We start from the raw sequence: 25750 nt of genomic DNA, 5'->3' as shown, positions 1-25750 counted from the left end.
TGGACGACGACTGACGAGCACGCTTATGCATAACTTAAAGCCATTTTTTGGAGGTGGGGGTGACAAAGCGCTTGTTTGTCCGCAATGACGTGCGTGTGCGCAGCGGCATCGCTGCATTATGTAGGAGAACGGCTTCATATTTCATGACTTGGCGTCACACAAACGCTATACAGTGCATGTACACACGCAGAGCAGAAATGAGCTTTAGTGAATTCAATACAGTGGGGAGCAAACTTATAACGCTGCAATGTGAAGGCGGGTACATTGACCCGGAAAGTTTGTTTCCAGACATGATGCGGGTGAAACCGCTGTACCGTAAATATGTGTCTGTGTGTGAGTGTGCTGGTATTCATCACTTGTGGGGACAAAAGTCGAGCAAGCCCTCAAATAGAAATGCAAATGAGCTATAATATAATAACATAATAGGAAGGCATATAGCTATTATGTACAGCTACTGTAAACAGTAAATATAAAAAGTCTACACACCCCTGTATACATGCTATTTTTTGGGAAATTAAAAAAAAAATGAGACCAAGATAAATAATTGTAAATGTTTTTGTTTTTTTACCATTGTGACCTTTAACCTGTACAACACAATTGGAAGAAAGAAAAAAAGTCTTATTGCATAAAATAATTAACAGCCTGTGGTTGCACAGATTTAACCTGCATTTTCAAACTCACGAGGAATGTAAATGTTAGCAAGTTGCATCTTACAAGTGCGGAAATTTGACATTAGCAAAAACTCGACGCATCTGCAAAATTAATGAAGATGAGAAAAATACTGGTCATGAAGTCAGCATGCAGAACGTTTAAGGGAAATTCCTGTCAAGTAATGGATGTTTAATTAGTAGTAGTACACATGACAACAATCTCCCATTTTTATACTGTACGTTTGGGCTTTTGAGAAGATTGCCTTATTCTACACAAACCAAGTTTTATAACCCCATCATAGGATTACTTGCTAGCTAAGCTAATGCTAGCTAAGACATGTTTTTAGCAAGGGCGTATGAGGTTTCTTTATGGATGTGTTATGTGTGTTTTTTTTTATATTCACTTGTTTATTTCAGTATGGGGACAAAAAAATCAGGTCTCCATTGGGGGGAACAAGCACCATTTGGAAGCTAAGCTAAATGTGAGGCTTTTCATTGTTTTATTTGCGCATTGGCAAGCACTACTGAGTAAATGTCAAATGCTCATTTGAACACTCCCTGTACTGTGGAAATACGCACAGATGCAATCTCAGAGGCTCACTTCCACACAGTTGTTGGACAAGGGCCAACAATACAAAAATGATCTGTAGAGACTGGCTGCCCAAGCTGTGATGGGAAGTGCCTCAATTTGCAGGAAGCCTGTTTGATGTTTGGGAAATCAGGTTTCTTGGATAAGAGCAAGGGGCGGTGACGCAAGTTGTGTTTCTACAGGCATTTTTTTTTTAATAGTAAGTTGACTGTTAGGGGGGTATACTGAGTATACACAATATATAGTTTAAAAACAATTCATTAAGTACATCCACTATTTAAAAAAAAAATAACATTAAAAAAATGCATTTTCAAACTTGATAAGCCTTCAGAATTATTGTTTGTTGAATGATGAAAAGATGACCACCAAATATTTGTTTTCTTTCAGAAGTGTGTATGCAACTGGTATATCCCTTTGCATTTGTCATTACCTAAAATTGCCAAAATATATCAGATATCATATTTTTCCCTATACTCAGCCTCACTACTGTATGTTTACAATTATGTTTTCATTGTACGTGTTTGTGTGTAATTGTATTAAAAAAAAAAAAATTAAAACAAAGGCCTGCGCTTTGTTTGAGTCGAGCTGCTGAGAAGGCAGGACGGCTTACTTTAATGGTCACTGTTAGTCAATACACTCTGACACACACACACACAGGAAGCTCATGTTTCTGTGGCTGAATCAGCACGCACATTAGCGAATCGGACAGGACAGCTTTAATGGCTGTAAAGTGTAAACTATTTACCATTTCAAGCCAGCCTTTTTCGACAGGTCAAATTTTTATTTCATCAACACAACACATGATGATGTTATATTAAATACAAGACATTTTGAGCCCTCTATTTCATGAGTTATTATTTCCCCCCCCATTAAAACCTTGATGTATATGATCCAACACATGCATTGCACAGATAATCCATTAGAGGGCAGTATCACCCATCTGATGGCTTTTCAAGATCGTATCAATTAAGAAAGGAGTGACACCTATACTCATTAATATTGGGAAATGTTCTTTCAGATTTTTGGAAATACTAATATGTTTGATATGTCTTTTTCTTCTTATTATTATTATTATTTTTGACAGTTGTAAATGTACAAATTTAAAGCATTGTGACCGGATAAATCAAATATGACACAAATCAAAAGTCATGTGTGGAAGTTGATTTTCAAAAATATATATAAAAAAAATTGTTTGTTAAAAAAGACCAATAAATACCTTATTTACAAAGAATCTGAACTTTATCTCATGCGTTTCACGATTCAGGCTTTGTGGGGTTAAATTTCCATCTCATTTTATTTTTCAAAAACAAGACATTATTTAAAATCGCCAAATTATGATTCAGTTACTGATTTGGTCTGTAAGATGTGGAAATATATGCAAAGCAATTGATTTATTTTGGTTCAAAACAAAGATAACGAGTATGCTTTCATGGAGGACTACAGAAATCAGAGAATATTTCCTATTGAGGAGTTGAAATTCTGAGCATTTGGACAATTTTAAATAAAAACACACACATCTAAAAAGAGCAATAATTTACTTTAGTCACTTTTCTACTTATACTATTTATATGAAATCGTACTAAATTAAAAAAAATATTGTTTTAAGTAGTTACTGTACAAATGTATTTATCGTGCATTAGTTTGCTACAAAAATCCTTCTAAAGGCTCAGTCATGGCAATTTAATAATTTCAAGTGATTTGAAGGTACTCTGTATTTAAAACAAAACTAAACCATAATGCTCCAAATGTGGCGCAGCGCTGACAAACGAGGTGTTTTCCTGTCTTTTCGGGCCTCTCAACAATGAGCTTCCTGGAACGACTGGCGCTCAGCGAGTACTAAAGGGATCACTTAGCTGACACTTACAGCTGGCCATCAAGCGGTGCGCTCCTTTCGGTATTCCTGGCTTTTATGAGAGGAGACAGGCAGCGGCACACAAAGAGAAAGAGAGCTTTCCCATCAATAACCTAATGGCTTAGCGGCTTGATTGCGCACTAGCAGGCAAATGGGCGGTAATGTGTGCGTCAGTGAGATTGCGCGCGTGTCGTCATGGGGACGCACTTTGACGGCAGCTCCTGAAAATGCTGGATTTTCAACTTGATTTAATTCGATTTGTTTTTCTTTTACCAATGGGTGATGATAGACACCATTTTCTACAAACAAATTAAATCATGATGTCATATTGATGGGATTTAATGCATATTTATTGGAGCTCAAGCTCCAATTCACGGTTGCTAGGTTTCACATAAAATGGAGGCAATCAAGAGTGATTGTTCTCCAGTGAAAGCATCAGACAAGAAATTTGCTCTTCCCTCATTCATTTTCATTTCTTACCGACTTTTAAAAGCTCTTTTCATTTCTTGTTTCTCATCCTCTTACAATTGGATGGTGAAGAACAAAACTGTTTGTTGAAATGTCGAAAATATGAAGTAGCCGCAGAATTGTTCATTTGTTTACATAGTTCGTTTTAAACAGTGAAAGTATACTGCATTAAAAAAATGTGGCCAATTCGTTTCTATATATATAAAAAAAAAGTCATGATTGTTTCTTATGTAAAAAAAATTCGGTTTTGTTACTCCAAATTATGAAAAATAAAAACTGATCCACTGTGTAGTGGGGTCTATCACTTTTTAAATTGAGCTACTAGTTTACCAGGTTATTGTAATTTATTACGATGCACCTTAAATATCATTATCCACTTATACTTGACGAATATTCACATACAGTACAGTACAGTTACAGTTTGCCTTACTCATTTAAATTCAATGCATTTCTGCCCCCTGGTGTTTAGGTAAGGTGGTGTACAATTCAGGAAGAAGGTTGGACACTACAGGTCACATGACATCTTTTTTTTTTATTATTTGAAGTACAAAAACAAGTAAACAGTCACAGTTATTACAAAGAACAAAAAATGAAATGAATGAAAAAATACACTGACTGTTTTTAGTTAGCAAACATGTTAAACCATGTTAAAACAGTTGTCGGTGAATTTTAAAACAAAATAAAAGTTATTTGGGATTTAAGAAAGACATTGAGAGATTTAGAACATAGCACCAAACTTTAGTGTCATACAAACAAAACAAAAAATCTCTGTCAGACTTATTAATAAGTTTCTTGGTTATGTCTCTTTCAATCTGTTTAGTGCCCCTTCTCATGTCTGCAAAGAAAATAACATTTTCAATTTCTTCATTATAGTTTACTCATACAACCAAGTAGCAGCCGACACAAATTGTGCTTTTGAACTCACCATGGGCTTCATCTCTCGTCCACTTCCGTCCTCTGGCTTGTAACGGCCACTTTTCTTACTGTTCTCAACATATTCCTGCCAAGACAAAACAAAACTGGAACCCACAAACTAAATCTGTAATGTAGATGAAGCGCAATATATTCAAACGCTGGTACCATTAAAGTCTTGTCCATGAAGTACTCGTGACCGGCGCTGCCGTCGTTGTACTTGCTGTCGACGGCGAAGCAGAGGAAGAGGACGTCCACCACGTTCTCGAACACCGAGAGGAAGCAGTGGGCCACCATGTAGGCGAACACGCACACGATGAGGAGGGGAAGGACCCACACGGTGTACTCGCGCTGGTAGTTCAACGCCAGCACGCCGGCAAACGCCGTGCAGGCCACGATGAGAACCTGTCACGCAGGAGATTAGTCGGGGGCGCAAAATCGAGCATGAAAAAGTGAGTTTGTGCGCCGCTCACATTTTTCGAATTATTTTATAGGTCCACTTATGGGTGTACTCACTTTTGTTGACATAAATGTCTGTGTGTATTTTGGAGAGGTTATTATTATTTGGATTATCAGCCTGCCCGATTATCGGTGCAGATATTTGGCATTGTGACAAATATCGACATCTGCCTGATATCTGATAATCTGAAGGCCGATAAAACTGGTAACTCACTGAGCTTGCGAACGTAGCGAATTTAGTTCTTTTTTTTAGGATTTGTAAGATGTTCACAGATGGTTTTTACATCACAAAGACATTTCGAACATATTCAGACAATTTTTCGCTGTCTGCGAAGATCTTCTGAAACCTTTTACAAATCCTGACAAAAAAAACCCAAAACAAATGAGCTACATTTGATGCATTTGTCGCTCAGTGAGATACAGGGAACTTTTTATTTATGAATTTATTCAAATTTCCCCATTATTTTTATTATATTTTTCTGAGAGGAAAAAAAATCCCCTTTATAAAAATGACACTGAGAACTCCCAACACTTTTTATTTATTTTTATTTTTTTAAATAATAATAAAATTAAGAAATTTGGTTGAAATGTTGGAAAACTTTAATTACAGTAGAAAACTTTTTTTAAAGTTTTTAATTTAGCTTAACATATGCTGATGACCCTGACAATTCTTTGTATGTTTAAAATTAAAAGTTGATTTATTTATTTTTATGTTGACGTTCTCTTTTACCGCAAATGAATATCAGCTTGAAATATCGGTTATCGGTCTCCTTGACTAATAATAATTGGTATCGACCTTGAAAACCCATTTTGGTCTATCGCTAATCAGTACCTTTCCCAAAAAGAGCACAAAGTCGCCCACGGTGTTGATGGTCGCTACTCGCACGGCATTCTCCACCAGGATGACGAAAGCGTCACGAGCCGATGTGCAGAAACTGGTGCTGTTGATGGCTGTGGCTGTATAAGCATTCTAGACAACCACATAGGGTTAAGTCAAGCAAAAAAACATCGGATTTTTTCTTTTTCTTTTAGAAAGGCCATATCATCCAGCCTGTCGTAACTGTATTCCACTTACTTGATTCAAGTATGCCAGACACTTCTCCAAACACCATAAGCAGCACACGCATGCTTTTAGCATGCAGCGAGCGCATGCATTCTCCTGGGAAAGAAAAAAAAACAAAGTCGTCATCCCCAAAAGTGACCTCATGACTTTCAAGTGTGTTGATTATTGAGGCAGGTAGGCTCACTTTTCCTTTGAGTTGACTGTGGATGTACATCAGGATGAGACGAGGAATCTTGACCAGCGTGATAATGAAGGAGCCTTTGGCCAGAGTACCGAGGTGGTAGCGGAAGGTACGAACCGTTGCCGACAGGATGGGAGTGGCAGGCATGCTAGATTTATTCCTGCAGAAGAACAACTCTGAAATTATGGATGGTGGCCAGTAAAAAATGTATTCAAGTGGAAACTTAAGCAATTCAAGATTCTAATATGAATGTAGATTTTCACGATCCATCATTCCAAATGACCTGCAGCCAATGATAGCCAAGCAGGGCATATCATCGCAAATCATTTGAGTCGGGTGTGTGTCTTGACCTGCCTCGAACCCCTGACTCGATCAAACCACTGCCCTACACACTATATGGTAATAAACCCCATCAGTCTCTTTACCTTGTGAAGTAGTATGTGACCACAGCACCGGCGATGGTCATTTGCTGAAAGGCCAGGATGAATTCGCTGATCCAGATGAGACCTACTGCGTGATACCACACCAAGTAATGAGCGGGTCCGTTCATCGGATACTCCACCATATTTGTGGAGTTGTTCTTCACCGGACTTCCTGCGGAGGTAAAAGTGACCCACAAGTTGGATTTCATCTGATTCATCTGCCTTGTTGCCGGAGAAGGTCGGCAAAATATTAGAAAAATATCTTAACATGACGCAGTGCTAGCCACAATAATAATATTGTTGTCATTAATGCCTCTACAACACTAGCAATAAACAATTAGCATAATTTTACAAGATTTTTTATGGACATATTATATGGTCATTTTCTGCCTCTCTTCTTTTTATGGCTAATTTTTTTTTAAATTTTCCTGCATTTTTTGCCACCAAATTTCTGACATTTTTAGTAATTTTATTGCCTTCTTAGGGATTTCTTCTTTTGTTTTTGGACATTTTATAGTTACTTTTTGAATGTTTTCTTTTCTGCCTTTTTTAATGGTAGTAGTAATAATAATAATAATAATAATAATGATAATAATAATAATAGTAATAATAGTTAATTAATTTTCGGACTTTTTGGCAATTCCCAAAAAAATTCTGGTAATTTTCTGGCTTTGTTTTGTTTTTGGACATTTTAAGTTACTTTTTGAACATTTTCTTTTCTGCCTTTGGCAATTACCTGAACATTTTATGGTAAATTTCTGCTTTTCCTCTTCAATTTTTGACATTTTATGATCACTTTTTGGACATTTTTAAGTCTTTTATTTTTTTATTTTTAACTTTTTCAACTTAAAACATTTGGACACTTTTTGGGAATATTAACATTAATTATTATTATTTTTTTTAAATCTAAGTCATTATTTCATTTGAAGAATAGTTCATCTAAAAAATACAAATAAATATATATTACTTCAACCCCATTCATTTCTACAATTTTTTTTTTTTTTTAGATCCACAGGGCGCCACAGGAGAGGGACTAAAGAGACGCATGTGGCTCCCGAGCCGCAGGTTGCAGACCCCTGGTATAGTCTTATGTAGCTTCCCTTATCATTTTCACGCTGTTTTGATTAACCAACAAAAGGTGTTCCACTACCCTAACCACATGAATTGTGTTGTTTAGCGTTGCCTTGCGCATTTCTGTAGCAAAATTTTGCTGGAAATAATAATGAGTGAGAGTAACTGCACCACTGAAAAGACAAGTGGGAGATGAGAAGAGAAGCGGCTCTTTGACTCTGTCCTCCCACACCACGAGACTGGCACAAGATTCCGGATGTGGGAGTTAAGTTGCGCCACGAGATCAGGACAAAATGTCAGAAAACTAACTTCTTGGAAGTTGCAAGCGGCCTCGCGATCAACTTATTTGGCATACAAAACTAATGCGCCATACATATATGAAATAAATCCTTTTTTTACACTCCTCACTATTGAAGTGAGTGTATAACAAAAAGGTTGCTGCAATCAACCTGAAAGTCCGAGGAGGAGCAACACGGCCAGCCAGTAGACCCAGAAGAGCATGAGGCAGAGGAAGGTCCAGAAAGGCTGCAGGACCAGCAAGGGAATGTGGATGAAGACTTTTCCAGCCACGTGGAACAGAGAAATTGTGAGGGCCACTCGCTTCCTCAAAAAGAACATGATCAGCAGGAGAACCACCTGGGGGAGAGAAAGCGGGTTCCACAAGCCTTACACAGAATCTCATGACAACTTTGGACTTAAAAAGCCATTTCTCACATGACTATTAAAAACAAAAAACAACATGATAGGGTGGAGCTGTAATCAGGGGCACCCAGTGTGACTTATTTGCCATTTTTCTGTCACTTCATGGCATAGTTGCATTTGTAAGACAATGGTGACAGCTTAGTGCATTATTCTTTTCATATTAAGAGCTAACTATTTTTTAACATGAAGTAACTTGTGAAATTATGCATTTTTAAAACTGTAAATTAAATACAACTTGACCCCAGTCCCCACAAATATATGCATTAGTATTTAATTTATTACTGCTAAATTGTTTTACAGTGTACTCTTTTGCACAACGTTGTATTCTTTTATTTTGTTAAGTTCAATATGGATGCGCATTGCAAATAAATGACATAACTTTACTACAAAGGAACCTGGAACGATTGAGGTGTTCTTTCCATATTAAGAGCAATCTAATTTTAAACAAGAAGTAACTTGCGAACTTCTGCACATTTAAAAATTGTATAACACAAATTGACGTCAGTTCCCACAAATATATGCAGTATAATTAAATGTATTATGCTAAATGGTGTTACAGTGACTCCTTTTCACGACGTTGAATGCTTTTATGTTCTCGGATGCGCCGTGGCGCTGCTCTACTGCAAGCGAACACATCGACACTTTCACGTGAACCCTTACGAGCTATTTTGTGGAGTTCCTGGGTAAAACGTGCTTCACATCTAAAGATCAAGTGGCTTGGGGTCACCCCAAGTGACAAGAAGGCGTCCATTCGGCTCTTGGCTCTCACAGGGGTGAGAGCCCAATGGACACTTCTTGGAGAGAGAGAGCTAGAGCAACGGTTAGCTCGTTGCTAACGGCTAACAGAGTATGTTCTTTCAAAGCTTGAAACGGGTGGAACTTGCTACGCAGTCCAATTGGCTCCTCCATGCTAACATTCTGCCCCTTCAACATTGTGTGTTTTAGCTCTAGTGCAATTATCTTGGGTAGTTTTGACGTGGACGTTTCTGCTGCGTCGTGACTGGAATTCCCTTAGTTGAGGCTTTCCAAATAAGGGGCGGTCATTAATCGAGCGTTAAAAAAAAAATGGTGCCGTTAAAGCCACTTTAAGTTAACGAGATATTAACGCGATAATTTTGACACGCATAATATATACTTATACTGGTATCAGTCTGAAAAAAATAAAATTACTTAAACCATTCCCTGTACACTTAATAAAGGTTTTATGATGGTGGTAATTTGAATAGACAAATTCTAACCTATTTCCATAATTTCTTAAGGGATAAACTGTTTTTACATTTTTAAATATGCAATATGAATAAAATAGCCCTTATGTATGAAAATGTGTCCAAGAGGCTTAACAATGACATGTTCTACTTATCAGCTCGAGTTAAAAATGTGAAAGCTATAACCCCACCCTCCAAATAAAAGAAGAAAAAATATCTGTGCTAAAATATGAAATTGACATCCACATAAAAACAACCTAACACGGTTCAAGGAGTTCCACTTGTGTTCTCTGACTTCCTGCGTTAGAATACTCACGTGTTTAAAACAACAAGAAAATGTGTTGAGGCATACCGTGAAAACAGTAGCACAAATGGCATACACGAGGAGCGCCTTCACATTATCGGCCGCCACTTCTTTCCCAAACACAGAGGCCGTGTTGTTGTTGAGGGCGTTCCGGTGGTCCACATACAACCACCAGAGGACGCCTGTCGCCCCTGCAAAAAAAAAAAGTTGCACGCCCACTGTGAGTCAACTACAAAAAGTTTTTTCCCCCTTTAATTTATAATACAAGGAACACGAAAACGTGTTTTGTCAGTTACCTAGTGTTCCAATGACAACCAGAACAGTGAGAATCCACACCAGCACTTTTGAGATGTAACGGATGACGACCATCATGATCAAGGAAAGAACTGCATCAAACAAAACAAAAGTTTCTGCACAATTCAAATAATTGAGAACACACAAAGGGGAAGTCAGCCACAAAAAAGATATTTACAATATGTGCCTCCACTAGTCTATAAACACAGCATTCTGATTAATATGGCATTTGATAAATAAATATAATAGGAGTCCAGAGCTCAGGTATCCACCAATCATAGCACAGCTTCAGAAAACAGGTGAGCCGTGATTGGTCATTACTTGAGCTCTGAGCAACTGTGATGTCATTTTCATTCCACAGCATGTGGCAAAATGGACGCCCACTGAGATGTATAAAAATGGGTGGGTTTTGCTGTTTAATTTATAGTCCACAAATTCAATATTATTAGACTAGTCACTGTGAATACCAATTATGGAAAAATATTCTCTCCTTGTGTGATTTTAACAAATTATAGTACTGTGCTAAAATATATCAATGACATCATCGTGCGCCAACTCAACATTTAGCACGAGTGTCACTTTAAATAAATTTGAAGTCGTGCAACTTTATTATGGATTAGCCTGACAGCACATTCCTGTTACCAATCCATAATTACATCGATTTTTTTAAAGAAGATTTTTTTCCCTTGATTTTAGTTTTATTATAGAGTGTTGAAATGTTACTGTAAGGTTAGTCATCATAACAGTTCTGGAGCAAATTAATCCACTTTACTTTCAATAACGGAAACATTTGTTTTGAAGAGCAGATTATGATTTTTTTCATTATAATACCAGATGAAAGTATGAATGTGTGCGCTTCACCTAAAGACAGCACACAAAGTCCCACAATAATGTCCTTGCTGGCCATCACTCCGGCGACGACTCGACGGAAAACGTTGTTGTCACTAATGAATGTGAAAAAGGAGAGGGCCAATTCCGCATAGCAGCCGATGTCCGCTGGTATGCAACGGCGGAACAGCGGCACCGATTTACTGAAACGGAGAAAAAAAACCGGTGCAATTACAAAGTGATGTAAGTAGCTGATTGAGAGCAAAACAAGGTTGATTACCTTGGTGGAACAGGGAGCTTGGGGCATTTGGTAAATCGATCAGAGTGGCCCGGGTATCTTGCTGGACTGATATCATAGGTGCAGAGTGCAGATCCTTTAAATGGAAAGATTAATTCAATGATCAAAAATAATAACAAAAATATTTCTTAACACTGAAGAAATGAGAGAGCGAGAGAGAGAGTTAACGTAGATAGCAGTATCAAAGTGTTACTAAATTAATTATATGAATTGTTAGCTGGAGTAAAATTTTCGTCATTTTTGCCAGGACTTTTTTTCCCCTCACCATTAGTTGTTGCAAACTGCTTTAGATCATAATAGGTCTTCAGTTCAGTAGCAGGACATTTGGAGACGCACAAAGCGACGCTCTTCATCTTCCTGTTGATGATGTCGATGTTGCACGGGTCTAGAAAAAACACATACCTGGCAGAAGACACAGAAATTTTCAATGAGGTGCTGACTCCTCTATTTGTTTGTTTGTAATCAAAACAGGCAGTTGCCATAGATAGCAGGAGCCCATTGGGGCATTAGAATGCAAGTCTGGACTTTTGGTGAGGGAAGAAAATAAAAAACGGTGGCATTTGCCTCCCCGCTGCACAATCGTCTCTTTGTACCAGAAAAGCCTGGATGGAAAATCAAGCATCAATAAAGCACGCGCCATTGTTTGAGTAACATTGGGCGTGTAGTCTGGATGCTGCTGGAACTTTTACCATTCGCAGAAATGAAGAGTAAGATGACAACCTTGAACTAATTTACTGGGAAAATATAAAATCATTAGATATACTCATTAATCTCCTTTGCTCTTTCCTTCAGATACTGTTTGTATGTATGTGAGGAATGTTATGCTAGCAAGAACACACAAGTAAGCAATGATGTCCCGAGGGCTGCTTCACAATTTGAAATGCTGGAATTCATGCTTTTATAAGCACACAGTAGTGTTTTTAAATCTTAATCTAAAATATCACATTGCCTCTCTACGTTCCCTAAAAGTTATCCAACTGTGTCAAAGCTCAGGTTATGTACACGCTGTGTTGTTTTGAAGTCATTTAATACAATGGCTGAATTTTTTTAATTGCTTACACGCACTCAACAGTTAATACTTAAAGCACTTTCTATGGTCAATTTAGAGTCTTCATCTACCCCAATGTGCATGTTATGGTACGACACTGGAGCGAGTACCTCAGTACACACGTGTGGGTGGTGTATTTTTTTTTTTAAACAAATTATTGACCAATCTAAAGCATTGAAAATGGCTTGTTCTTTTCGACGATGCAATGTTAATGGTTGAACAAACGTGCCATTTTTGGGGTCTCCTTGGAAAGTGCGGCAGCAATATGCTTTCTTACATTAAGTAAACAATCAATAAGTGATGTGTTGAAAAAGTGATAGACTGCAGGTTTGACTTGAAAAATATGCTACTGAGATGACTTGTGTAGTGTAAGTCACCCACTTATTTTCGAGCATGTTCCGGCCGCTGAGCTCAACGTCCTGGATCTTGGTGTTGTTGTGACCACAGACGTTGCCGTAGCTGTCGTATCCCGATATAAGTCGCGAGGCAGCTCCTGTGGCGATGGTGAAGCCACATATACAAACCTGAGTGAAACACAACAATGGAACATTAACAAATAGGGATTGTTACCAACGTCCTAATTGTGCCTGTGGATGTGCATGGATTTGATTATCATTTGACACATGACTTTGGGATTAAATATCTTGCTTTGAGGCCATTTTCAAATATCTTCCTTTGCTGTCTTCTCCATATTCACCCAAATTCTTTACCATGGTGATTGATGTCCTATCCCACCTATCCTATTAGCTACTTGTGTGGTGTAGCACTGCCTTCCCAGTCCATACGTACGTACAATGGTACTCGTATGTAATTGTTATTGTAACTTGTCACATTCTGTTGTTAAGCTTTCGTTGTTCTCTTTGTTTCCTGTTGTCGTCTCTGTTGTACCCTCTAAAACAGGGGGTCACCGACATTTTTGAAACTGAAAGCTACTAGCCTACTACTAATGCGAAAGGCTACCAGTTTGATACGCACTTATGGAGGTAAATTGCCTTCTCATCGTTTCTCCCGCTAGCTTTTCTCCATGAATGTTGTGATTTGGTCATGTGCCATAATCCTGACCTTTGACCTCTGCTATCTTCAACCCCCAAATATTGTTATTATCAAATTAACTCCAGTGCAAGTGTGAATTAAAAACTAGCAACAAAAAAATATTTGATACAACGTGGCGAATTAAGCTTTTTTTTCTTTCTTTCTTTTTTTTTAAATAACGCGCTATTTTTAGAAGAGGCCTGTGGGCTACTCAAGTGGTCCGTGGTGTGACTGGGTGCCCGCGGGCACCTGTTTTGTGACACCTGCTCTGTCTAAAACACCCTTCTGTTCAACTACATTTCCAATCAAAGCCACTGCAATACTGCAATACAAATAAACAACAACAGTAAATAGACTGCTTTTTAAATAGCGCTTTTAACTACACCATATGGTGCCAAAAGCACTTTACATTTGAAGCCTCACATTCACCCATTCACAAACCAGTGGTTGCCATGCAAGGTACGTCCACTGAGAGCAAATTGGGGTTCATTGTCAAGTCAAGGACACTTCGACATGGTGACCAGGAGGGAGGGTCGAACCCACAACCTCACGGATGGGAGACAACCACTCAAACCACTGACCCATGCCACCCCGTATATGAAACTCTCCTGTTGTACAGCAAACTGTTCCGGAATCCTAAGTAACAAAGTCGAAAAGGACAGTTTAGAAGGGGGAAAAAGAAAAGAACAATGATTAGAAGAACAACTTTAATTTACCATAAATATGTGGTATAATGTAAACCTATAAGGAAAGCATTTTTTTCCGGTTTCAAGTAGTCTTGAGTTATCTTGTTGTCTTCTGAATGAATTAAATTGAATGTTTTTTCTTTTTTTGGGGGGGGGGGGGGTAACAATAGAAACACTGCAAAGTCCCAACAAACATCCAATGGTACACATACCATTCCAATGCAGAAGAGTATGAAGATGATGAGCCATGGGATGTCCGTACAACTGCGCTCCTTCAGCGGGCTCCAGTCACGTTTCCTCTGCCAAGACATGAACAGACAAACTTCTGCTTAACTATTTTAGTTTTGGGCGAGCGGGGCAGTGTCAAGCCCAATGGTTGCGAGTCGCCGTTGTTGTGGCTGTGCTGCTTGCCAAACAAGCAGCCTTTGTCTGAAAAGTGACGTGAATTGTTACACCCGCACAACATCAGACGTGCGCCACTGTTTAGATGTCGCTATTATCGTTCACATTGTCGATTTCTTTCCTTTTCGGCTAACCTACCTCATTGCTGCTGCAACATCCCATTGTGACGAGAACAAGACAGATGTAGCGAAGCGAAGGAGAAAAAAAAACTTTCTGCGGGCTTTCTTTGACTAAAACTTAGCTGTTATGTTTCCGTAGCTCATTTCTTTCTATGCTTCCACCCGTTAAAAGATGTAAGTGTTACTTTTTCCCACACTTAAGCTACTGTATTAAGCAACGGATGCCATTTTTCGCCAACTTCCCTCAGGTAAACGCGGAAGACAACAAAACTCCTTAATGCTGCCTTCAAAAGCTGTCGGAAATATTGTAGATTGTAACTCCAGACGCTCACATGTTTTAAGTTTTGCCTCCAATATGTAAATTTTACATAACATTTAATCATGTATTGGATCATTTAGTTTGTTTCATTCAGAAATGTTTTATCTGTAGTGCAACAAAAAGCTAAGCTTTTATGAATTTTCTAATTTACGAGTGTTAGAGAACGCATCAGAGACGAGAAGTTTTTAAAACGCGCGTGCAACATTTTGAGCTGTTTGTGTGTGGGTGTGGTTGTGACGAAGAAACAGTGAGATTGAATTGTATTCGCACGGTTTCTCTCATATCGTCAATAATAGTTACGAAAACAAGTTTCAAACGCTATGTTAAACAAGTGAAAATGTTATTTCTGTGGCTGCCAGTAGGCTACACCACTGACTGAAGAAGCCTCAAGTCTGCATGCGAACTAGTGCTGTGGGTAGATTGATTTGCTCAAGTGCTGTTACTTTAGAATAATACGGCTCAACTACTGTATAATTAGAACGTAGTCTTCCAAATAACCGAGTAAGTACTCCTTGGAGAGAGAAAAAAATACTCCAGTAGCATAAAACACCACAGAGTCAAATAACAGCACTTAAGGCAGAAGTCTCTCTGATTAATCACAAGTAATAATGTATAGTTCAATCAATATAACAGAGTAGGCCGACAGTCTGCCCCCCCCCCAAAAAAAAACAAAAACAAACCCAAGTATGTAAATGTAAGAATGTTTTTTTTTAAATCTAAACTACTTTGACAAATACAATTTATCCAGAAAGTTACTTAAGTAAATAAAACACAACAACAAGCAGAAGTTAAAAATTTAAAACACAGGCAGTGTTTGATGGCTTCTAGCTGTTTGTCCCTCAGGCTATAATGGAAAATTCCATGTGAAATAACTTCAGACAGTTTCAGTTTAGACAGCAAAATAGCCTATTCCATGCTGTGGGGCAGCAAAGCTGAAAGCTTTATTTTTTAGACCCCTCCCACCATACACAAATTAAATTCCTTTCTGAAGTAAAACAGATACTGTACACTGTAAACAAGTATAGTGCAAGAAAGCAACGCATTACAAATGCTTGTTTTTGTTTGTTTTGATGTGTGACATGATGGCAAATGTCAGTACTGAAGGAAAAACTGTTTACAAGGACTGGAAATATTTGGACGGCATTCTCAATATAAAGCACATCCTAATAGTCAATAATAGACAAGAAGCCCCCGTCACTAATTTATTTCTGACCCTGAGAAAGAAACAGGTTCTGTTGGTTGAAAAAAAAAGTACTTCTAATTTATAACCTTTTCCCGAAGGCTTTGCTTGCTGTTAAGATATTTTGACTTGTAACCATAATCTTGGGTTTTGTGTGTGTTTAAAACCAATTTAAGATCACATTAACAAGACTGGATAACATTAACAGCAGTTTCTTAAAGTTCAAATCCTAAATACTGAAATGTTACTAACCCAAGTGAATTCTCCTAATTAGAATTTGGCGTCTCCTGCTGTCCCTACACTGTTATTGCAATTTACCTATTTTTCAGACGTGATTAGTGTCAGACGGTCGTTTTCCCCGCATAACGGCGTTTACACATAAACTTGCTGACGAAGAATGATGTCCTCATTCTTAGTGTTTGCCAGCCAGCTTCCCAAATACTCAGTGCAAGTATTTAGAAAGTCAAGGGAAAATGCTGTCTTTGTTTTCCCTTGGTTTTGGCTTATGTATTCAGTTCTCCAGACATCTTAATCGAAATGACATAGACACAACTCCCTTCTCATACCATAACAGTCCTAATTTAAGAATGTCACCCACTTCAAGCGAATGTCTCATCACATGAATGCGCCTGGAATGAGTTCACCATTTCCTAGAAATAAATGGCATTTCATTTTCTTCAGGGAGGCGGTTGAGTAACTGCTTAGTACAGAATTCAAAATTTAAGGGTACAATGTCTTTTCACTAGTCCCCTCAGATACTCAATTTTCCCCTTCAACACTTATTGACAGCTTGAGAACGTGTTTTTAAGGGTCAAATAATTAGAAGAAAAATAGCAGTTGACGAGCTACTGTAAAAACGTTCCCCATGCATTTACAGAATAGGTGTCAAACTTGGGGCCCGGGGGCCAAATCTGTCCTGCCAAATCTTTTTATGTGGCCCGAGAAAGCAGGTTATATGCATCAACTTCACTTTTCTTGCTAAAATTCCCATGTTGCAAATTGTCTTTGTTTTTGTTACTTTTAAAAGAGGAATCCCGACACAGTGGAAGTATGTTAGGAAGACTCCAAATGTCTCAAAACTGTGAATGTGAGCTACGGCAAATAGGACGTTTGTAATAGTGTCGTAGCATTAGCAAAGTCCCTGTTTGCAGAAATTGCAGACACTGAAGCGACTCACCACCCAGCTTTGCCGTTTCCCCCCTCTGCATTTCCACTGAATCCATATCGCCTGAAACAATGATAAGTACACATTAAAAAAAAAAAACACAAAAGAAACGTTTTCTGACTTATTTTTGAATAGGAATGTTCAGAATGTTACTGAAAAAAACCCAACATTTGTTGGTTGTTGTGAACCCTACAGCAGATTATTTCCAAATTAAATTCTGTCGTCTCGTAGTGGGAAAACCATTTCAAAATTCAAACAAACCAGAGATTGATGATCATCCCAAAATGTTGCCTTAGTATTGTTTGAGCGTGTAAATTGCTTCCATGCAGACGCAATTAAAATCTCAAAAACATCTGCATGATGAACATTACGTAGAAGAACGAGAGCAGGTGTTGGGAGGATGCAGTTGGCAACAAAATGAGGACAAACATCACATAATGACGCCACTCATCTCCTGACTCTTTGGGACTCAAAAGTGACAGCACGCAAATGCTTTGGCAGAAATGTTGAAGGACAACACATTTTCCTGGATCTCTCCCGGAAGAGTCCAAGCCAACGCAGCACATGTTAGGCCGAATGCTGGGTGGGTGCGAAGGGGGAAATTGTAAATGCACCACATCACTATTCTGGCCCACTGAGCACAAGGATAGATTGGCTCTTATAAACGACAGGACAAGAGGATACAATTGAGTCCAAAGAAACGACTCACAGAATGCCAGCTTTGTGATTACAGCCAAGATGTAATTGTTTTGAAGCCTTTTGGAAATTTGGATGAAGGATTTTGTTGTGTTGGAACATTACTCGCGTTTTCAGTTTTGCTGTGTGAATCCGTTTTGACCTTTTGGTGAAAGCAAACATCATCTGCGCACACTCCAAGTTGATTCTCTACTGCTGTGTGATTCACGTGTCAGCAAGACAATCTTGTATACTGGAGCTATACAAGACTAAATGTGCATGAAACTTTAGTTTTAGAGAAAACAGACCAGATACGACTTTTTTTCCCACTGTCCCTGTCATCATAAAATAGTTTGCCCTAGATGACACAAAGGCATCTAACCAAACAACACACAGAAACACACACACACGCACTCACACAGACACACACTTAAAAAAAAAAGATTAGATATATTATTTAAGCCCGAAGATTGTTATGGTCAGTACCCTCAATAACTTGCACTTCCTGTTCCCACGGTAAGTTGCACCATAAGCCTTGGTTACAGACCAAGGCCCCCTAGGGTTTCGCCTGTAATGTTTTTTTGTTTTTTTATTTGGCTCATTTGTTGCATACTGCACACACTTTTTAATCTACACTGAGCCACAGCCAGCTAGTGGAGGCTTGTCATTTTTCTTGGTTGTTAATTATTGGCAAATTAAGAAAGAAGTCATAACTTCACCATAAGAATACAAAAATTTAATAAATGTTTTCATCGTAGTAAGGGATTAAAAAAAGATTTTTTTAATTGCTCAGCCAGAAAAAAATTAAAAAGGCTGCTTCTTGTAAAACACTTAAGGGGAGGAGGACTCTCATGTCACCTACTCCGAAATGATTTTCATTGCCAGTGATTTAGAGTGACGTATTTTTCCAATAATAAACTAAAGTAGTTAGGAATGTGAGGCTGTTTCCTTTGGGGCGTCACTGCTCCACTTAAGAAGCCAACGGTTTTGAGCAGTCAGGGATTATGGAGTGAATCACAAATGGATCATTTTTTGTGACCACCGATGCTTTCCAATGTGATGGTTAAAATGACCGGCCCATTAAAAAATCGCATCAAAATAATATTTGTTATGTTTCTCAGTATAACACTTCAGTACTTAAACCACACCACAAATTACAGTCTCGAAAGTAAAAATACAAAAACAAACCAAAACTCCTTTCTAAACAGTATTAGTAAAAGAAAAATAACATTAGAGTCTGTTACGGTAAGCTGATGTCACTAAGTCATGAGTGTCCTCATGCGGCCTTTCGCTCCGGACTCACAATGTACTGCGCCCTTAGCAGGCCTCTGGAAGCTGACATGATAGTTCACTATAAAGTTAAGTAACATTAAGCTACAAAAGAAATGCTTGCGTCCAAAAATGTGTGGTATTTATTTGCAAAGCTAGCCAAGTCACGTCCCCATCCTTCCAAACATCAATTTTCTATAGTGCGTATCCTGTTAATGGTCACTGGGGCTGCATCCCAGCTGACTTATCCAGATGTCCCACTGTACACTACCGGCTCGATTCAAACTCATTTTAGGGGCTCGGGTTATGCATACCAAAATAATAGCACAGGAAACTGTGAAAATCGTGTCCTATTGAGCGAGGACGAGGAGATTTACTTCTCGGCATTTGTGCAGGGAGACTGATGGCTGCCTGCAGTAAATAAAATGGGCCGCTGGAGAAAAGTGGAAACTGTAGATAATAATACTTAACTCATTTGCTCCCCAAAATGTATTAATACGTTCTATTTTAAATATTTCCATGCACCCAAAGACGTATTTATACGTTTTATGTTTTTGTATGCTGGAGCATACAGAAGGCTTTGATGTAGCCTCTGAACTGAATAGAATGCTATAAGCAATGGTAGTTATTACAAAAACGGCCATCAAGTGGCAGCAAAGTATAAGAGATCAACCAGGCCCATGTTGTAAAAATTCTCCCCACCATTGTTTTAGACAGATTTGTGAATAATGATGAAATAGCTAATAGCTTCAAAACGGAAAAAAATAGAAATCTACTTTTTTTCCTGATGAAAGAAGAAACTCTAATCTTTCTTTTGGTAGGTTCCATGTTTTCAAAGCAATAGAACGCAATATTCAGTGGGCCTTGCAAGTCAAAATCCAGTAAAACACCCGGGAGTGAAGGGGGTTGCTTCAGTGAAAATGTCTGGGAGTGAATGTTTTAAGTGTCAATATCTAAGACACGGGTAACTGTAATGTGTGTGTTTATTTTTGTTATATTTAGCCGTTTATACTCAAATGCTATAGATTGAATGATGCGGTAAAGACTAAGCTACTTCACCAATCAGCCACCAGCAACTCACAGAATAGATAAATATCATTGTTACTTCAGTCACTTTGATGAGTAACTAGTTACTTTTACAAGGCAGTAACTGCGTTGCTAACTGAATTCAGAAGTCATTTGTAACTATAACTAATCACTTTTTTTAGGGCCACATGCCCAACACAGCTCACGTTGACTCTCGCATGTTGTTGTTTGAACACTTGTTTGCAAAATGTCACTGATAGATCAGAGTATGACGTGCGTGGCTTGCCATGTGGTCGCCCCTAGGGGGTCTGAATGGCGGAGGGAGGCTTTTCGCTTTTTAAATTATAGAGCTTGAGATAGATGTCTACAGGCGGTAATGAGTGGATAGCCTGAGTCATGGTCCGTGTCGGCCTGTGCACTTCAATCGGCAGCCATATCCACGCTGAAGCCGCTGTGGCCAACCAGATCTGTATTTCGTTACACTGCACTTGGCATAACCGCAGAGTACATCATGTGACATACTACAGAGAATTCTTGTTGAACTTGGATCTTTTCCTTTAAGTATGACCATCTGTGTCCCCTGAGAGTTGAGAGCGACTGTTTCCCAGCAAGACACCCCCGAAAAAAGCTCATCCGCCGCACATCTGGATGACCCACAGGTTGAAAGACCGAGATTGCAGCCATAGTCGGAGGGTGTTTCATTCCAGTTTTCCAGATTGTTCCTGTTGATTTTTGTGTCTTGATGAATATGGTCACAATTTGAGATGAGTGAAATTCAGCAGCAATGCGTTTTAGGGTGACGCAAGATTATAGAGAAGTGATTTCAGCCTCGTGGTCCATAGCTGATTCAGGCCGGGAATGTTGTGCTGCGGTTGCACCTTGCTGCACAGAGACGGAAAGGCGTCGCACAATGATTAGCCGGCTATGTAGGAAGTAAAAATACTATAATCCACGTTGACACGTCTCTGTCACTAAGTACTTCAAAATCTTTTTAATGTTTTTGTCTGCACAGTTTTATCTAAGTCTGTAGTTTTTTTGTTGTCAGAATTTTTAATTCAGATCATCTGAAAACCAGTGAGCTATGTTGCATTGCAGTTTTTTTTTTTTTTAGTGTGCCTGTGTGTTTTTTTTATTATCAAGGATTCTTGTACCGTTACAAGACTGCAAATTTAGGGTAAAAGAATGCCTTAGATAGACTTGCTAAAACAGAGCAATCTTTTTTGGCCCAGTGCTCAGGTCCTTACAGAGCATTCTGTGTATTATTAAACCCATTGGTGGGAGCCTTTTTTTTTGCTATGCTTAGGAAAGCACTATAAGAAGGTTCACCGAGGCGTGGAGATCACAGTTTTGTGAGAAAAGGAGATGTGTGAATAAGTTTCCAAAATAGCGTTGTAAAAGTGGCAAAGCATATGTGAGAGGAGGTGGAGTTAAAAAAAAACACATTCAGTATGTTGTGCAAGTTATAAGCTGGGGGTTGGGGCTGGGAGGATGTGACTCAGACTCCCTGTCAAAATCAGCGGGGAGGAGACCTGATGAGAGAGGGATCGAATGGAGAAGACTAGGGGAGGAGTGGGGGAAAGCAAACCCAGCCCCTCTCACACCACCCAGCTCTCAGCATTCGGCGTCAGCAAAAACACTAATGTGATCAAGATGGAAGATGTCTTTGGACTTTCCACTGCTCCCGGGCTTTCTGTCTGTCTTTGGGGTGTTCTTCAGCTCGCCGGCCGCTGTGCATGGAAGCTACCGACACGAGTCAGAAACCTCAAGTGAAGACAGCCAACAACTTCTCAAACGGATATGGAATCATATTTCCTCAAGATTGTACTGATTTGACTCAGTGGATGAATGAAAAGGCGACTTCCAAATATTTCTGGCGGAAAGCACTCGGAAGGGATCTGAAGCCAATTTGTTGGTTATCGCCAGATGTTTCGTTGACTTTATGGCTTCATAATCGTATCATAAAACAGTGTCATCACTTAGCACAAGAAGAAAAAGGAGAAGCACGCTTGGTTTCTGCAGTGACTCTTGGCTGCTTGGCTGAATGACATTGGAGGAGTTTTTTCACCTTCATGATTCATAAGCGCTGCAGGTTCATGCGCAGGACGCAGATGACAGTTGGTATCCTCCTGCGTGACTTCTAGGAAACAAAAGGTATAATTATGAATGAAAAACAGAAATGAGGTGACTGTTTTTTTCTATAACAGAACAGCTTGACCATGACATTGTTTTGAAACTGCATGGGATTAGTTACACTAAATTATTATCATTATTTTTATAGTGAGAGTCAAAGATCTGCTGATTTATCAGTTTAAAATTTTGGGGTTACACTTCAAAAAATGTTTTTTTTTTTAAAGACGTGACTGCTTTGATCATACAGTCTAACTATAAACCATAAAAGTATGTGCTTCATTTTGTTAATCGAGTTCCAAATTCACTCCAAGAATTCACTGCAAATACTGTGTTTATCAATGTTTCCTGATCACTTGTTCTGTGTGTTATTCTCTGTCCAATATCACAGTCATCCAATGTCGTTTTGAAAATCTCAGTTTACACTACTATAAACAGCAGGCTCAACTCCTATTGGCTAGGGAAATCGTGAAGGCAAAAAAACTGCTAGACTTTCAAGAGTTGAAGTGAATAGGAAACAGTTAAATATCTGTTCAAATGTTACGTTTTAGTCACGTGGTCTGTCAATGCATACCATTGGTAATAGTTCAGTATTGGTCTTTTCACATCTATATCCAATTATTTTTCATCCTCAGTCAAAGGCATCCCTATGGAATAGCACTGGCCACCAATAATGCCAGTTGCTATACGCAAGAGAAGTTGGGAGGATCATGTGACTCATCCGTCAGGATTACAGTATAGCTATGATGATCTGGATCTGATCTGTTGCCATGGTGTTGACAGCGAGGGGCTTTGGAGGGGTTCAGGGGCCTCCAAGCAGGGTCGATGGACAAGGTGCGCCTCCATGCCGGAGGGCTGCCACCAACTGCTCACAGATGAGCTGGCTCGGATTCCAGATGTGACCACCTCTGCAGTACATGATGAGATCCATTCCGAGCGCATGAAGCCGACAGAGGCTGTTAAAGCTTCTCCTGAGAAGAAATTCATTTGCAGCCGTCACAAATGTCTGGATGCGCCGCAGAGGGTCACGGACCACCTGAAAACTGCTGTCCTCTTTGATTGCATTTCACAGAGTGACAAAAGCAGCGCCGTGATTTTCTGTGCAATGGATAACAACGCTCAGGAAACTGTTGACGCTAAAGACGAAATTGGCTCAGAGTACGATGATGATGTCTTTAAAAATTCACATATCTCTTGTGATGAGCAACAATGCATCTCTATTTCTCCAAACAATGGGCCTCCACTGTCGCAGTCTGCTGCTGGGCAGCCTGGCAAACTTCCAAATCATTCGCCAACAAAGGAGGGACATACAGATAGTTACAGCAGACCTCCTGAAATCTCAGAGGTCACACTGAAGTCGAGCTCTGCTGCTCAACACGAACCTCGGAATGACCTCCCAGATGTTGAGGAAGTGATTTCCATCTCTGGCCATGCCGGCACAAAGATAACCTTGGATATCAGTGCGCTCGGTTCACTCAATAAAATGGACAGCCTTCTTGTGATGTCATTGGCTAACAAAGCTGTGGAGCAAGTTGTGACCTCAGCGGGACAAGGAAAATGTGACAAAGGAGCAATTGAAACCTGGACCACAGATTCTTCTGACAAACTGGGTGGATTAAATAACCCAGAAACTCGAAATGAAAAATCAGGACATGAGCATTTTCCCAGAGACATTCAAGAAGAAAAGCAAGATCCTGCTGGAGTACGGGATCAGGCCCCTGGTTGTGAAATGTCCTTCCAGACGCTGTCGGAGCAGCGTGAGTCTGAAACAAGAGCGGTCAAAATGCCTCAGCGGGAGGAAAGTGCAGAAAGCAGCGACAAATCGAAGGACGTCACGTTGGGACCAATCACATCATCTGATATTTCTGTCAAAGTTCAGTGCCGCTTGGTGCCATGCGAGCAACAGGGCTCGAGCAAGTCAGAGGAAGACTGCGCACAGAAAATCATTCCTCAAGAAGCGGAGCGCACGTTGACTATGACGACTGCACGTCAGCCAAACAAAGACGTCGATGAAAGTTCTTTAGCGTTGGAAAGTATCCCAGAGGTGAGCCAGGTCGAAGCAGGTGGCAGCCGTGCACCTGCTCCAAAGAATCTCACCAAAACCATTCACTGCCAGAAGGATGATGCGAGTGAAAAACACCCCCAAAAGCTGCTTCCACTCTCAGCGGAGGTCAACAATGTGCTCTCGCCGGAGGGACTCCATGGCAACGAAGCCTCTGGTCGCCCCAGTGAGTCACCTGGCTTTGAGGTGGCAGATGGGCCGAGTGAGCGTCACACGCAATTGGCCGACTCTGGAACGGAACAGACGGACAACGCCGCGCTGGAGGGTCTCCCCGCTGACACGTCTCCTGTCGATCCAGCTTTTGATGGAATGCGTGTGTCCGGAGTTCAGAAGGAGGAAGGGGTGAAAGTGCGCATTAAGAAGGTAAGGATGAAGATATTGTAAAATATATCGTAGCTGTAGAAGCAACTTGGTGAGACGGTTATTGGTTGTTAGTGGTTTAGTGATTAATGCGCCACACTTATAAAGTTTTTCTTTTTTCTTTATAAGCTGACATAAATAGCCCATGAATCATTTTTGTCCCACATTTGGCCAGCTTCTCGGAAAAATAATGACTTCACTCTCACATGTCTAAGTATCTGCGAGTGTGCGTGTGTGTTTGCGTCTGTTTTGTGGTGGTGATATGCGAAATGTTTGTCTTTCTCAACAACTCATTTCAAAACAAAAGTCCTATAAGTATTTGCAGACTATAAACACATGAGATTTGAATGCTCAACTTCTCGCCAGGGTGAAAGGTTTAAGTTTCTCGCATAATTGTACACTGGGCTATTTACACTCTGTGGTCTGCCTAGCGGGCACAGTAAAGTGCCTAAAAGGATTTAGGCTCGCTGTTACAAAGAAAAAGCCAAAACACGCTTTTGTAATTGAAATATTTAAAAAGTAGTTCAAAGTTGACTTTATTGGAATGGCAGCAATTATTATATTATGATTATTATTTGAACAAACAAATAAGAAATCGATGTATTTATATCTATGTCAAAGTTTTGAATTAACCACACTTTGTGTCGCTTTGAAGCTGTTACGGCAAAGCAAATTTCAGTCACACCTGAACCAGATTGTTCATCTTGATTTTACAGGGAATCTCACGTCCAGATCAAGATCAAAGTGTTTACATATGTACGATTCAGAGGATGTTCTTCCTCTTAACGAGAGTTATGAATGTCGTAGAGTCTAGCGTTGATGATTTTGCCGGTATCAAATGTTAAATTTATTTATGCTGTCATTGTCATTTGTAAAGGTTATATTGTCGGAGTTGGACACTAACTAGATCGCATTTATTCATTTAAGACGGCTGAAAATGAAGAAAGTGCTATAGGATTGTTTGAATACATTTTAATTGTAA

At 39.4% G+C, this 25750-nt stretch overlaps 2 protein-coding genes across 2 annotated transcripts in view; one reads left to right on the top strand and one right to left on the bottom strand.

Annotated features, from left to right (window-relative positions):
- Positions 1-4071: 4071 nt before the first annotated feature.
- On the bottom strand, positions 4072-14864 carry slc44a1a (solute carrier family 44 member 1a). Its single transcript, XM_086083715.1, has 16 exons — positions 14605-14864; positions 14277-14363; positions 12728-12870; positions 11564-11700; positions 11281-11374; positions 11034-11203; positions 10175-10264; positions 9927-10069; positions 8117-8303; positions 6600-6768; positions 6178-6334; positions 6006-6089; positions 5763-5900; positions 4640-4876; positions 4485-4559; positions 4072-4394 (listed from the first exon to the last, which is right to left on the bottom strand). The coding sequence occupies exons 1-16, from the start codon at positions 14626-14628 to the stop codon at positions 4389-4391; spliced, it is 1941 nt and encodes a 646-aa protein (XP_085939841.1). The 5' UTR covers positions 14629-14864; the 3' UTR covers positions 4072-4388.
- A 6997-nt stretch (positions 14865-21861) lies between these two features.
- dlc1 (DLC1 Rho GTPase activating protein) overlaps positions 21862-25750 on the top strand; it is an 85466-nt gene continuing 81577 nt past the window's right edge. Inside the window, exons 1-2 of the mRNA XM_086082379.1 lie at positions 21862-22370; positions 22982-24771. Of these exons, the coding sequence (XP_085938505.1) occupies positions 23020-24771 (1752 nt within the window). The 5' untranslated portion in view covers positions 21862-22370; positions 22982-23019. The remainder of the gene's footprint in view (positions 22371-22981; positions 24772-25750) is intronic.

This window comes from Leptonotus elevatus, chromosome 8 (genome assembly GCF_054856555.1).
Source record: "Leptonotus elevatus isolate MCC_2025b chromosome 8, RoL_Lele_1.0, whole genome shotgun sequence".
NCBI classification, from domain to species: Eukaryota; Metazoa; Chordata; class Actinopteri; order Syngnathiformes; family Syngnathidae; genus Leptonotus; species Leptonotus elevatus.
The sequence above is the reverse complement of the archived record's forward strand: the minus strand, read 5'-3'. Positions and strand labels throughout refer to the sequence as shown.

Bases quoted from the DNA above. Each gene is read 5' to 3' on its own strand.
- slc44a1a (XM_086083715.1), bottom strand. From the start codon at position 14,628: ATGGGATGTTGCAGCAGCAATGAG. The intron at 10,070-10,174 runs GTAACTGACAAA...TTTTTTTTGCAG, and splicing joins GGTTGTCATTGGAACACTAG to GGGCGACAGGCGTCCTCTGG. The intron at 8,304-9,926 runs GTATGCCTCAAC...TCTCTCCCCCAG, and splicing joins TTTGTGCTACTGTTTTCACG to GTGGTTCTCCTGCTGATCAT.